Source organism: Anolis carolinensis, unplaced genomic scaffold (assembly GCF_035594765.1).
Source record: "Anolis carolinensis isolate JA03-04 unplaced genomic scaffold, rAnoCar3.1.pri scaffold_13, whole genome shotgun sequence".
In the NCBI taxonomy this organism is placed as follows: domain Eukaryota; kingdom Metazoa; phylum Chordata; class Lepidosauria; order Squamata; family Dactyloidae; genus Anolis; species Anolis carolinensis.
The window spans coordinates 2,192,796-2,205,504 of NW_026943824.1; the positions used below are offsets into that span (position 1 = coordinate 2,192,796).

The 12,709-nt window shown below is 41.9% G+C and overlaps 1 protein-coding gene across 7 annotated transcripts in view; it reads right to left on the minus strand.

The window, feature by feature from the left end:
- sdk1 (sidekick cell adhesion molecule 1) overlaps positions 1–12,709 on the minus strand; it is a 615,491-nt gene that overhangs the window by 107,061 nt on the left and 495,721 nt on the right. For all 7 annotated transcript variants that reach the window (XM_062964472.1, XM_062964469.1, XM_062964468.1 and 4 more), the window contains exon 29: positions 4,553–4,747. In XM_062964472.1, the coding sequence (XP_062820542.1) occupies positions 4,553–4,747 (195 nt within the window). The remainder of the gene's footprint in view (positions 1–4,552; positions 4,748–12,709) is intronic.

Genomic DNA, 12,709 nt, shown 5'->3' on the forward strand with positions numbered 1-12,709 from the left:
GCAAAGAGCATGTGGCGGTTCTCCACATGCTGCAAGAGGAGGACCATGTGCTCCTGAAAAGCAGAGGAGGAACTGAGATTGGCTCCTGCTTGCTTTGCGGGTGGGCTTTCATACCAGGAGGGCTCTTACTGTTAATGACTTCTAAAGGTGCCGAAGATACCGAAGAAAAGAGAAGAAAACAAATTTGTGCACAAGTCTAATGTCTAGCATATGAATGCAGAATGGCATCTTACATTGTGAGCCACTGCGAGAATTGGAACAGGACCTGGAGCAGGAGGCACAATGCAAGGCCTTTTAGTCACTTTCTGGTACATAAAAACATACATCTTTTTTAGTGTATGACTACTTATGGCCTGGGACCTATCATCCCCTGCCTGGGGATTTTGCCTGTCTTTTCTACCACACATATTATTTCTTCCAGCCTAGTGTTTGATTAGCAGCAGGCTTCCAATATCTCCAAATAAAATTAGATGTTTTCCCTGAGATTAATTTGTGTTTCCTTGCACAATGGGATTTCCTAAGAATACATGCCTTGGGAGCCAGACTAGCAAATTAAGCCAATGCTCGTTCTTCCAATGATCAATCCAAAGCAGACTAAAGGCAGGAGGTGGAGGTAGAGGAAAGACTATAACAAACATCACAGAGCAACTCTTCTTGGTCTAGATTGATCCCGAGACCAAGAATCTTCCTGCTTCTTGAGTTCCCAAAAATGGGTTACGCTGTCAGAGTGATCCATGGCTCAGGAATCTCCCAGAGGAATGACTCTAATTTACTGTATATGGGACTTCCCGCACCACCGAGGCTGAAACTCCATTGACTAAAAAAATGATTGCGAGATTCTCTGAGGAACCTAGAACTGCCAGTTTGATTCAATGCAACGCTAGTCTTAAAAGAACTGCACTGGTTTCTATTTTCCCTTTCCCTCCTCCCTTTAAACTTCTAAGCTCAATCCAATACAGCGGTGCTTATTTTTAAAGCTCCCAGTGGCTTGGAGAGTTCCTTTGCATGCCAGCTTTTCCGTGGCTTATTCTCTTTCAGCCAGGCTTCATCGCAAGGGCCTTCCTTGTGCAACAAAAGGAAGAGTCTTCTAGGTCGCAGCCTCCGGGGTGATGGAGACATGCCTCAAGAGAGTACGCTTCGCATCTAATTTACAATCTTCCCCATGCCCGATTAACACGTGCATTGAAATCTAGGTATATTAATCTGCATAATTCTTCAGCCTGATCTTGTAATTAAAACTGTAATTGTTTTTTTAAAGCTGCCTTTTATTGTTGTCGCTGGTGCTAATGTGAAATGATTTGTTTCACCGAGGTTTTGCAATAACGGATTGATTTAAATCGGAGGAAGGGAGTGGCAAAGCCACATCTGGGAAGTCCTTGCTGAAGAAATCGTAAGTTGACAAATGACTTGAAGACACACACACAGACACACAAAATATAAACTGGAATCTGTAATCGCATATGGGGAGCCACCGGTGGCGCAGCATGTTAAAGCGCTGAGCTGCTGAACTTGCTGACCGAAAGGTTGGCGGTTCAAATCTGGGGAGTGGGGTGAGCTCCTGATGTTAGCTCCAGCTTCTGCCAACCTAGCTGTTCAAAAACACGCAAATGTGAGTAGATCAATAGGTACCACTTCAGCGGGAAAGGTAATAGCACTCCATGCAGTCATGCCAGTGGCCACATGACCTAGGAGGTGTCTTATTTATATAATTGTTTATAATATTATTATAAATAATATTATTTATAATATTATATAAATATGAATATTAAATAATTATATAAATTATTATTATTATTATTATATTATGATAATATTATTAAATTATTATTATTGTATGACACAGCAAACAAAATAGATATGCTGGATTTTGTATCACAAATTCACAAGTCGAACACTTCCCAAGTGTCTAGGACTATGTGATGTACTTTTGGATGATGCGCACAAATCCCAGTAGGGTGGCCTTTTGCAGATAATAATAATAATAAAAATAATAATAATAATAATCATTATTATTATTATTATTATTATTATTATTAGGAGCCTCCGGTGGCCTAGGGGATAAAAGCCTTGTGACTTGAAGGTTGGGTTGCTGATCTGAAAGCTGCCAGGTTCAAATCCCACCCGGGGAGAGCGCGGATGAGCTCCCTCTGTCAGCTCCAGCTCCATGCGGGGACATGAGAGAAGCCTCCCACAAGGATGGTAAAACATCAAAATATCCGGGTGTCCCCTGGGCAACGTCCTTGCAGACGGCCAATTCTCTCACTCCAGAAGCAAATCCGGTTGCTCCTGACATGAAAAAAAAATTATTATTATAATTATAATTATATATAACTTTAGTCTTATATCCTGCCACCATTTCCCCAAATTGACTCGGGGCAGCTTACACAGGGACAAGCCCAAATAACAACATAGCATGACAATTACGTACACAAAATTTGACAGTAATTCAAAACATATCAACACTAAACAAAACGACATAACACAACAATGACTTTAAAAGCCCGAGCGCTGATTTTTACGCAGACAATGCCGGCTCTTCGGTTTAGAAATGGAGATGAGCACCAACCCCCAGAGTCGGACATGACTGGACTTAATGTCAGGGGAAAACCTTTACCTTTTATAGTCAAGCGGTGACGATGGAAGAAGATGATAATACAATATGTCAGAAAAAAGTCTCTTCTGTATATCTATTCTGCAGGGAAACATATGCAGATATATGAGCACGGATTCAGAGGGTTGAGGTGCCAGGAAGTGTCAAACTTCAGTTGTAGAGTGTGAGCTTCCGAGTGTGCCTCCTGCCAGACAATCCCTGCAAACCAGGTTACTTTCTTTTGCTTCTCTGCAGTTGGTAGGATGTACAGTCATCCATGCGGTGGGCAGCTTTATATATATAGGTCTTGTATTCAAAGTAACCCTAAGTGCTTAACAATAGAACCCATTGTTGTTGCAACAGAAGGAAGGAAATTATGAGAGGCAGCTATTACGTGCTCAGCAGTATCGCCTGCATAATCTTGTTTAATAGGCTCTATCATGGCTAGAAAAAAAGTGTTTTTTTTTTCAAAGACAAACAGCATTCTTGTTTCTAATGTATAAGAGAGTATATATTTGGCGGTGGGTAGGAGTTCTGGCAAGAAGTCCCTTCAATTGAAGTGCAGGGAAAAAAAAAACACAACAGGACACTAGTCACTGATGGATGCCAAATCCTTGCGTGCAATTTATACATTCTGAAATGCCATTTTTATCCAAACCAACGCTAATGTGGCAACATGCAAACCATGCCTGCCGAACTGCCCTTCCCTACAGAAATATCATTTCCTGCCTCAAGCATTTTAATAGTGGAGTTTTTTTTTGTTTTTTTTTTGGATGCTGGGTATATAAGGCAGCGGCAGTCTTTAGGATCAGGAGGTTATCCAGCTTGTATGTGGATGTGTTTTGAGATACCCATTGCCCCTCGGCACGTTATATCATTGTTGGCCATGCTGTTGGTATTGCGTCTGAGTGGGTTCGGCTCCCATCTGTTCGTTGTACATTTGTAAACAAAGCATTTATTACAAAAAGGATCATAAATCTCTAGGACACTCCGCTTGCAAATAAGTTGAATGTCTAAAAAAGTAGCGCTGGATTTGTGCCGTCGTGCCTGGGGCTATAATTCTTAGCGAAAGAGGCATGGACGTGACATCTTTCCCTCAGGGGATTGCTTCTTGCCATCCTTTAGGGAAACTAGAACTCCCAAGGACCAAAACACTGTAGATAACTCAAAACTGGTTTTATTGTTCACAAAAGGTTATCCCTTTAAGGCAATAAGCTGGAAGTTTCAAAGGGGTGAAGGAAAATATACATTACAGTCTCTGGTTGTCTTGGGTCCAAGGAGCTTTGCAGCTGAGAAGCTTTTCCAGGTCCCTCTTTCTCGATGGCTGTGAATGCCGAAGCAATCCTCAACCTCAGTCCAAATGGCCTATGTTTGAAGTCACAGAGCCTTCCTCTGGTGACAAAGAATTGTTTTGAAGGCGCTTGAGACTCAACATCGTCCAGGTTGGTCTGAACATGAAGCATACGTCTCAAGGGTAAGAATCTCTCAAGGGTAAGAAGAATTGGTACTGAGAGGGTAAGAAGAATTGGTGCTGAGAGGTAACTTAGTCAAGGGCTTTTAGAGCCAAGTCTCTCTCTCACGTCCATCTGATAGAAAGCTTGATGGTGGAATGAAAAAGGAAACACTGACCTACTCCAGGAAAAGGTGGAGGAAAACAATTGAGCTGAGGAAGCAATATAACTGGTGCAAACAACATTGATTGACAGCTATAAATAACCAATCAATCCAACTACATTTACAGGGTAAAAAGGCAAAATCAGGCATGATACAACAATTCATATCTTGCAACTTACAGTTCGACATATAGATGGTGCCACTCGCGCCATCACAGGATTGTTTAACTGCATTGGAAATAGGTGTTCTGGAACTTATTGCTGTGGCTACCGGATGGGTGCTAGGAGATGAAATCCCCATCCCTGGTGACACTGATTCCTCTTATAAAAACAAGCTTGCAGATCTTACCTCTCTTTTCCGTCGTGATAACCGTAGCTTCCAAGGGCTCCCCCCAGCCTTGACGCGTCTTGGCAGAGGCTCGGAATATGTACGCCGATTCTGGGAGGAGATCTGTAGCCACAAACTGCCGGACTGTGGAGCCCACCTCCACCGTGGTGAACTTGTTCGGGTTGCTGGTTGCCAAGCGATATGCAATTTGGTATCCTAGATTCATAATGACAAACACACACACACACAAAATAGAAAGTTGGTTGTGTTGTTTCCACTGTTTTAGTACGGGAAAAGCGCCAGGACTATTCGTGCATCCTAATTACTTATTTATTTGGAGACAAAACAATGCAATTTGCTTCTTTTTAGGGGTTACCAGCTGAGCTTTATAACATCTCTCCCATCCTCCAGGATTGATGCAGTACATTATCTGGGAAATTACGGACGATGTGATGAATGGAAAGGGCCTTCTGAGTGATGATCCACCGTGAAATTTGTTTCACATTTCGTTCTTTAAAAGACCGAGATATAGAAGCAGTTTCATCTTCCCGGAGAATATCGATGGGCTGTGAAAATGTGACAGATACCAAAGACAAGTATACACAGCTGAAACTGATTTTGACAACTGGAATGTATCTGTCCAATGTCTTCCCTTACCAACAAATGCTGAGAGAGGCAAAGCAAGAGAGCAGAGGCTCTAGACATTCGTCCAAACAACAAAATTCTGTTTTATTGTGGGATTGGACTCAAGATCACCAAATGATCCAAAGCAGGACAATGGTCAATAGTTTCAAATGCTTCCTTGTGCAGGAAGTCCCACAGATCAGGCTACAGAGAAAGCCTCTGTTGCATGTCTCAATACGTAGTGAAGTTAGGTTGATGAGCACCCGTCAATTAAAAAATAAAAATAGCCCCTGCTCGTTGCTGACCTAGCGACCCAAAAGATAGTTGCATCTATCAAGTAGGAAATAAGGTACCACTTATAAAGTGGGGAGGCAAATTTAACTAATTTACGACGTTGGAATGAGGAAGTGCCGTCACAGTGGATGATGAAGCAGCTGCTCCCCCCTGTGGCCAGAATTGAACATCCTCTCAGGAGAAGGTTAAATTGCCTCTGCGTCTGTCTCTGTTCTATGTGTATATGGGCATTGAATGTTTGCCCTATATGTATATAATGTGATCCGCCCTGAGTCCCCTTTGGGGTGAGAAAGAAGGGCGGAATATAAATACTGTAAATATAAATAAATAAATAAAGAGTTCCTTGGCAAGATCTGTCCAGAAGAAGTTTGTTATTAATTTCCTCTTAGAATGAGAAGGTGTGGCGTGCCTAAGGATTGGTAACACTATATGTTCAGCTGGGTCCTTATGCAAGCTCCATAAGGAATTCTGGAGGCAGCTGCTGTTTGCATTCCCTGTTACAGGTCGGCACATACTGCTAATCTAGGATCGGATAGATTCGAATTTCTGCCTTTCCCTCTCAAGCTTTGTGTATTGTAGGCTTCACTGCAGAGAAGCTGGAAATCTGATTTTCTTTTCTTTTAGCATCTTGCCAATGCTGATGCTGCTTTTACAAAACCCTCCCAGCTATAGAGTATATGGAAGCAAAGCAGGGCTTAGCAAGCATAAAACAACCCTTAAAAATATAACTCTGTTTCTATGCCCAAAACACTTACACTTGAATGACTCCGATGACCAAGTTTGGATTTCTGTTCATCTTTTGCATTTCCCCTGCAGGCGTTTGCTGCCGGGCTTATTTTAGCTTTGCCTCCGAAGTGTGCACTCCCCTCGACTTTTGTCTTAAGCCATTCTGTGTCCCATCCCACCTCCCACCATGGCTTTCTGCCTCTGTCATGTTTCATCCCAGCTGTATCTGACTGTGCCTTTGGTTCTGCTTTCTGCACATGTACAGAAACTGGAAAAGGTCAGAGCACCTCCCTTCAGTATACCATTTGATGAGTTCTCTTTTTCCTAGACTTTCAAAAGTGGTGAAATAAAGTCTTACAGCGTTTATTAAATCAGGCCTAGATTTCACAGTGTGCAATTCAAGATACATACCTAGACAGGCTGCATAACATTTGCAAAGGGTAATGCTAATTATATTCAAAACTAGGTCCCTCTTTTTTCTCTTTCTCCGGTTTCGCTGTGAATGGTGCGCAGTTAATGATCTCTGAAGATTAGACTCTTTCTGATATGAATGCCTAACAGCACCCAGCTGGTACCGTGTTTTTTTTCCTAACGCTCATGTTAACAAGTTACAAATTCCAAATGGATCAAAGAATGGGGTAGACCCTTCTGCTCTTCTCTAAGTCAATCACACAGTTCTTAGAAAAACCCAGAGCCAATATTCCCAATTATACCACTATTTATAAAACAGAGAATATAGGAAGGTGGTTGATCCACTTTCAAGAAGTCCAGGGTTCTGTATATTAGTGAAACAGCTTTCCTTCCTGACTTAAGGCAAAAATATTACAAGTTTTTAGGGGCAATGTTTCTTCAGAGAAGTTTTGTCTTTGTCTTCCTCCGAGGCTGAGAGAGTGCAACTCGCCCATAGTTGTTGGGAATCATCCTGGACTACTCAAGTCTAAATGTAGTTAGATAGATGATAGAGTTAGATTGAGGGAATCCTTTCCCTGTTTCCAAAGCATGCCTAGACAGGCTTTACTGTGTTTCACTCTATCCTGTTTACGTCACATCCCTTACTTTGAAGTTAGTAGAAATGTGAATCTTTAGGGACACTAACTTCTCATTGGTCAGAATATCTTTTATGGACCCAATAAACTGGACCATGAGTTCGGAACCATTTTGGTTCAGTCTCTTCTCCCTTTGTTCTTCTAGCTAACAAGAAGCATCTCGCCATCTCTCCTGGCAAGATGTAACTACAGTAAAGTCTCACTTATCCAAGCTAAACGGGCCGCCAGAACCTTGGATAAGTGAATATCTTGGATAATAAGGAGGGATTAAGGAAAAGTCTATTAAACATCACATTGAGTTATGATCTTACAAATTAAGCACCAAAACTTCATGTTATACAACAAATTTGACAGAAAAAGTAGTTCAATACGCAGTAATGTTATGTTGTAATTACTGTATTTACGAATTTAGCACCAAAATATCACAATGTATTGAAAACATTGACTACAAAAATGGCTTGGATTATCCAGAGGCTTGGATAAGCGAGGCTTGGATAAGTGAGACTCTACTGTATTTAGATCTTTGTTATTTTTCCTTTCTTATTTTTCCTTAGAAACCAGTCTAGAGTAGACTAGACAGCTCCCAAGCCTTTCTATCTACAATGGAGTTCTTTTTACCTGAATAAATACTTTTTGAACTTTTACTGAGACTCTGCAGTCCATTGCAATCCTAAATGGTCAAAGGCTTCTCTTTGCTCGCCCCGTGTAATTTAACCCTCTCTGGGGGAGATTCCACCAAAAATCAGCAGAGTAGCAAAAACAAAGCTTTCAAATGCAACAGTTACTTACACAGGGTGAGAAAGAGAAGCCTTTGACTACTTAGGATTGCAATGGACTGCAGAGTCTCAGTAAAAGTTCAAAAAGTATTTATTCAGGTAAAAAGAACTCCATTGTAAAAAGGCTTGGGAGCTGTCTAGTCTACTCTAGACTGGTTTCTAAGGAAAAATAAGAAAGGAAAAATAACAAACATCTAAATAGTTACATCTTGCCAGGAGAGATGGCGAGATGCTTCTTGTTAGCTAGAAGAACAAAAGGAGAAGAGAGAAGCAAAATGGTTCCAACCTCATGGTCCAGTTTATTGGGGCCATAAAAGACATTCTGACCAATGAGAAGTTAGTGTCCCTGGAGATTCACATTTCTACTAACTTCAAAGTAAGGGATGTGACGTAAACAGGATAGAGTGAAACACAGTAAAGCCTGTCTAGGCATGCTTTGGAAACGGGGAAAGGATTCCCTCAATCTAACTCTATCATCTATCTGACTACATTTAGACTTGAGTAGTCCAGGGTGATTCCCAACACAATCCTCCCAGCACAAGGGTTTAAAATGTTGCAGCACTGGGAGCTCATTGAACCATTGAATCAGTGCGATTTGCACAACTGTCGGTCTGTCATCCAGCTCCCGATTCAGTGGATCTGCTCTGACCCAAAGCTCTTCTCTCGTAACGCTTTCTGGCTCCTGCTTGTGGTTCAGGTGCTCTGGCAAAGCCGCACATTTCGATGCTCCGTTTTGTGGAGCCAAGTTTGCAAATCTCTCTCTATATGGCCCTCCGAATCTCTCGTCTGTGTGCATCCCGGTTCCAAGACAGGCCTCAACAACTGGGCTGCCTCTCAAATCTTGTCGGCTGTAATTTGAGTGCCGATGAAACACGGGCCTCTCCTCTGGCACCTCAGAAATGGCAACGGAGACGAGACGTGACTCATAATGACACATCAACGCAGGAGACAAAAAGAGCAGCCACTTCCCCACTCGGCTGCCACAAACCATCCTGTTTCCCCCGAGTGAGGAAAAAGACAGTGACATAGAGGGAGAGGACAGGTTATCTGCAAAAGCATCGCTAGCCCCACTGCACACAATTACCACCATCTGTATACCAATTAAACTCCAAAGCCTGCAAGTGGATTCATGGCACACACAGAGTTGGCTTGACAAACGATGCTCCGAATCCGCTTTTATTGCCACCTCTCAGCAAGAGATGAATGTTGTCTATCCCGTCTGATATCATCCCTGGTACAATCTCCCTTTGCTTTGCCTTTGCCTTTCTTTTGTCGAAATCTGGTGAGTGTCCAAGCTGCTGCCGGCACATTAATAGGATGCTTGGCAGCGGAATAGTCTCCGACTTCGGCCGAACTCTTTAGAGTGCAAAAGATGGTCAGAGGGATAGCAGATGTCCATTGCTGTTGAGTTCAGCTGCTTCTGCTTTGACTTTATTTGGCCGTCCTCCTCCATGCTTCCCACCATGGAAACCTGATGGAGCATGTAACAGTTTCGCTACTAGCAAAGCCATCCCTGACCGAAATTGATTTTGGAGCTGAGCAGCTGGACTGGGTTTGTAGTCGACTCCAGAAGAAAGCAAGTCTGGTGTTATTGGCAAGAATGGATAGAATGAGATTAAATAGTTGGCCCGTGGTCCTAGAGGACAAATTGCCTGGGATGCATTGATTGATGTCGTTGGGTTATAGCAATGGTTCTCAACCTGGGATCCCCAGATGTTTTTGGCCTACAACTCCCAGAAATCCCAGCCAGTTTACCAACTGTTAAGATTTCTGGGAGTTGAAGGCCAAAAACATCTGGGGACCCCAGGTTGAGAACCACCAGGTTATAGGTAAGGAGCCGACTAAGAATTTCTGGAAATTGCCCGATGATGAGGCTATTCCTCACCCATCTGTGACTCCAGCTACCTTCTCATATCATAATATATATCAGTATATTATTTGAGAACACAGAGATGCTTGACTACTCCAACAACTATCATGTCAGACTACACAGAGAAGCCATTGAAATCCACAAGCATGTGGACAACTTCAACAGAAAGGAGGAAACCATGAAAATGAACAAAATCTGGCTACCAGTATTAAAAAACTCAAAAATCAGAACAGTAAATAAGAAGCAACACTCTGAGGGCAGAGGAGCCCCAAGGATGGCTAATGACTCTGAACAAAGGATGCCCCCCAGGCAAGAGACAAACCTTTCAAATGCTAATTAGGGTGATTAATTGCAACATTAACGCTGACTTCCAACGGACAAAGGACTCTTGTCACACCCTGGACTTTCCTTGCCTATATTTACTATATTTACCTTCCTTGCCTAGTTTATCCATGCCAGTGTGAATATTGTAGTTAATCCAGGCCAGTGTGAATGTTGTAGTTAATCACCTCAATTAGCATTGAATAGCTTCACCTCCTGGCTTCTTCCTGCCTGGGGCATCCTTTGTTCAGAGTCGTTAGTTGCCACTGGTTGATTCATGTCTGGAACTCCTCTGTTTTTAGAATGTTGCTTCTTATTTACTGCTCTGATTTTTGAGGTTTTTTTAATATTGGTAGCCAGATTTTGTTCATTTTCATGGTTTCCTCCTTTCTGTTGAAGTTGTCCACATGCTTGTGAATTTCAATGGCTTCTCTGTGTCGTTGTTGGAGTGGTCAAGCATTTCTGTGTTCTCAAATAATATACTGTGTCCAGGTTGGTTCATCAAGTGCTCTGCTATGGCTGATTTCTCTGGTTGAGTGAGTCTGCAGTGCAACACTCTGAAAACAGAAGAGTTCCAAGGGCAGCTAATGACTCTGAACAAAGGATGCCCCCAGGCAGAAATAGCCAGGAGATGAATCTTTCCAATGCTAATTAAGGTGATTAACTGCAACATTCACACTGGTCTCCAACTGACAAGAGTTCTTCTCTCACCCTGGACTTTCCACAGATATATATATAAACCTTCCTTGCTTAGTTTCTCCATACCTCACAACCTCGGAGGATGCCTGCCATAGATGTGGGCGAAACGTCAGGAGAGAATACCAGTATTAAAAAACTCTAAAATCAGAACAGTAGATGGGAAGCAACACTCTGAGGGCAGCTAATGACTCTGAACAAAGGATGTCCGTCAGGCAAGAGACAAAACCTTTCCAATGCTAATTAGGGTGATTAATTGCAACATTAACACTGGCTTCCAACTGACAAAGGACTCTTGTCACACCCTGGACTCTCCACAGATATATATTCACCTTCCTTGCCTAGTTTATCCATGCCTCACAATAATAATAATAACTTGGAGCGGCTTGCATGGGGCCATGCCCGACATAAAAGTACAATCACAGCAATAAAACAGTAAAGACAATTTTTCACATCAATAAGACGTCAACATCAGTAAAACAGTCATAAAAATCAACCTCTGAGGATGCCTGCCATAGATGTGGGCGAAACGTCAGGAGAGAATGCTTCTGGAACATGGCCACACAGCCCGAAAGACATACAACAACCCCAATCACATCATCTCTAGCTAAAGTCTGTAGGAAGAAGAAAGGCAAAGTTGTGGAGCCACTTTAATGACTTGCACGTTTCTTTTTTTGCTTGCTTGCTTAATGCGCAATCGGAGGAGACAAGTTCAAATTAGGGCCGCGGAGAAACACTGATTTGACCAATAACTTTATGAAATCGACCCAATAAAAAAAGATGGGAAAGCATTTTGTGAAACTGTCACCCTCAGCTTGTTCCACCAAATTGCTTCCGTGGATCATCAGGACATAATCGCGAGAGTCGGCTTCATTGAACTAAATGGGCCTCCGTTTGATTAGACGCGAATACGTCCAGTATGCCCACTGCACGAACATTTGGGTCTGCTTTTGAGCAAATCAATCCCCTTTCTAATATCTTTTTAAAAAAGAAATCCAAATATAAATGTGTTTGGGGCATAGAAACAGAGTTATATGTTCTACTTTTAAGTGGTCTAGTTAAATCATTGTCGTTTTCTGTATTTTTTTAAAAAAAATACATTGTACCGTGAGAAGAATGAGCAAACTCAGGAACTGAATGTTCTCGAGATAGATTCGGCTTTTATCTGCTATAATGATTTTCACAAGAATACAAAAGGAGGGAGCTATTTTTATGATGGCAAACATTCTGAATTTTCCCAAACTAAAATAGCACCAAAGAAAAAAAAGAGGGGAAAAACAAAATGTTAGCCGTCTTCTCCACAACACAATTTCACGCAACTCCTGAAATACATATACTCTCCGGAATAAAACAATTGATTCCAAAGCAAGCGAAATGGGTGAGAAATGGCTGTGTTATTCCCCTTCCATCTGATTTAAAGTCAAACCACTTTGGTAGGTATGAAAGAAGTCGTTTAAGATGCATTAGCAAGAAAAGAACCCAAAAATGCTGGTCACGTCAATCAATTGGAACAATGCAAAAATAAGGTAATTCCAGGGGAAAATACTGGGGTGTGAAACTTTTTTGCGGCAAAAGAGACGAAAAGACCAAGGGAAATCTCAAACAATAGAAATCAATAGAGGAAAGTGTTCTAAGAGAAATTAGTATATGCCCTAGAGCTCTGGAAACAACACATCAATACATGCAGAGGCATTTTAAAAGCCATTTAAGTTATGAAGAATAGAAACTCGGCATACTCAAAGATTGCCGAACATCATAAAAAATGTGGGCGATATTTGTGGGTGAAAAGGGTGTTGTGTGTGTCAATGGCTATTCTCAGAGTAGA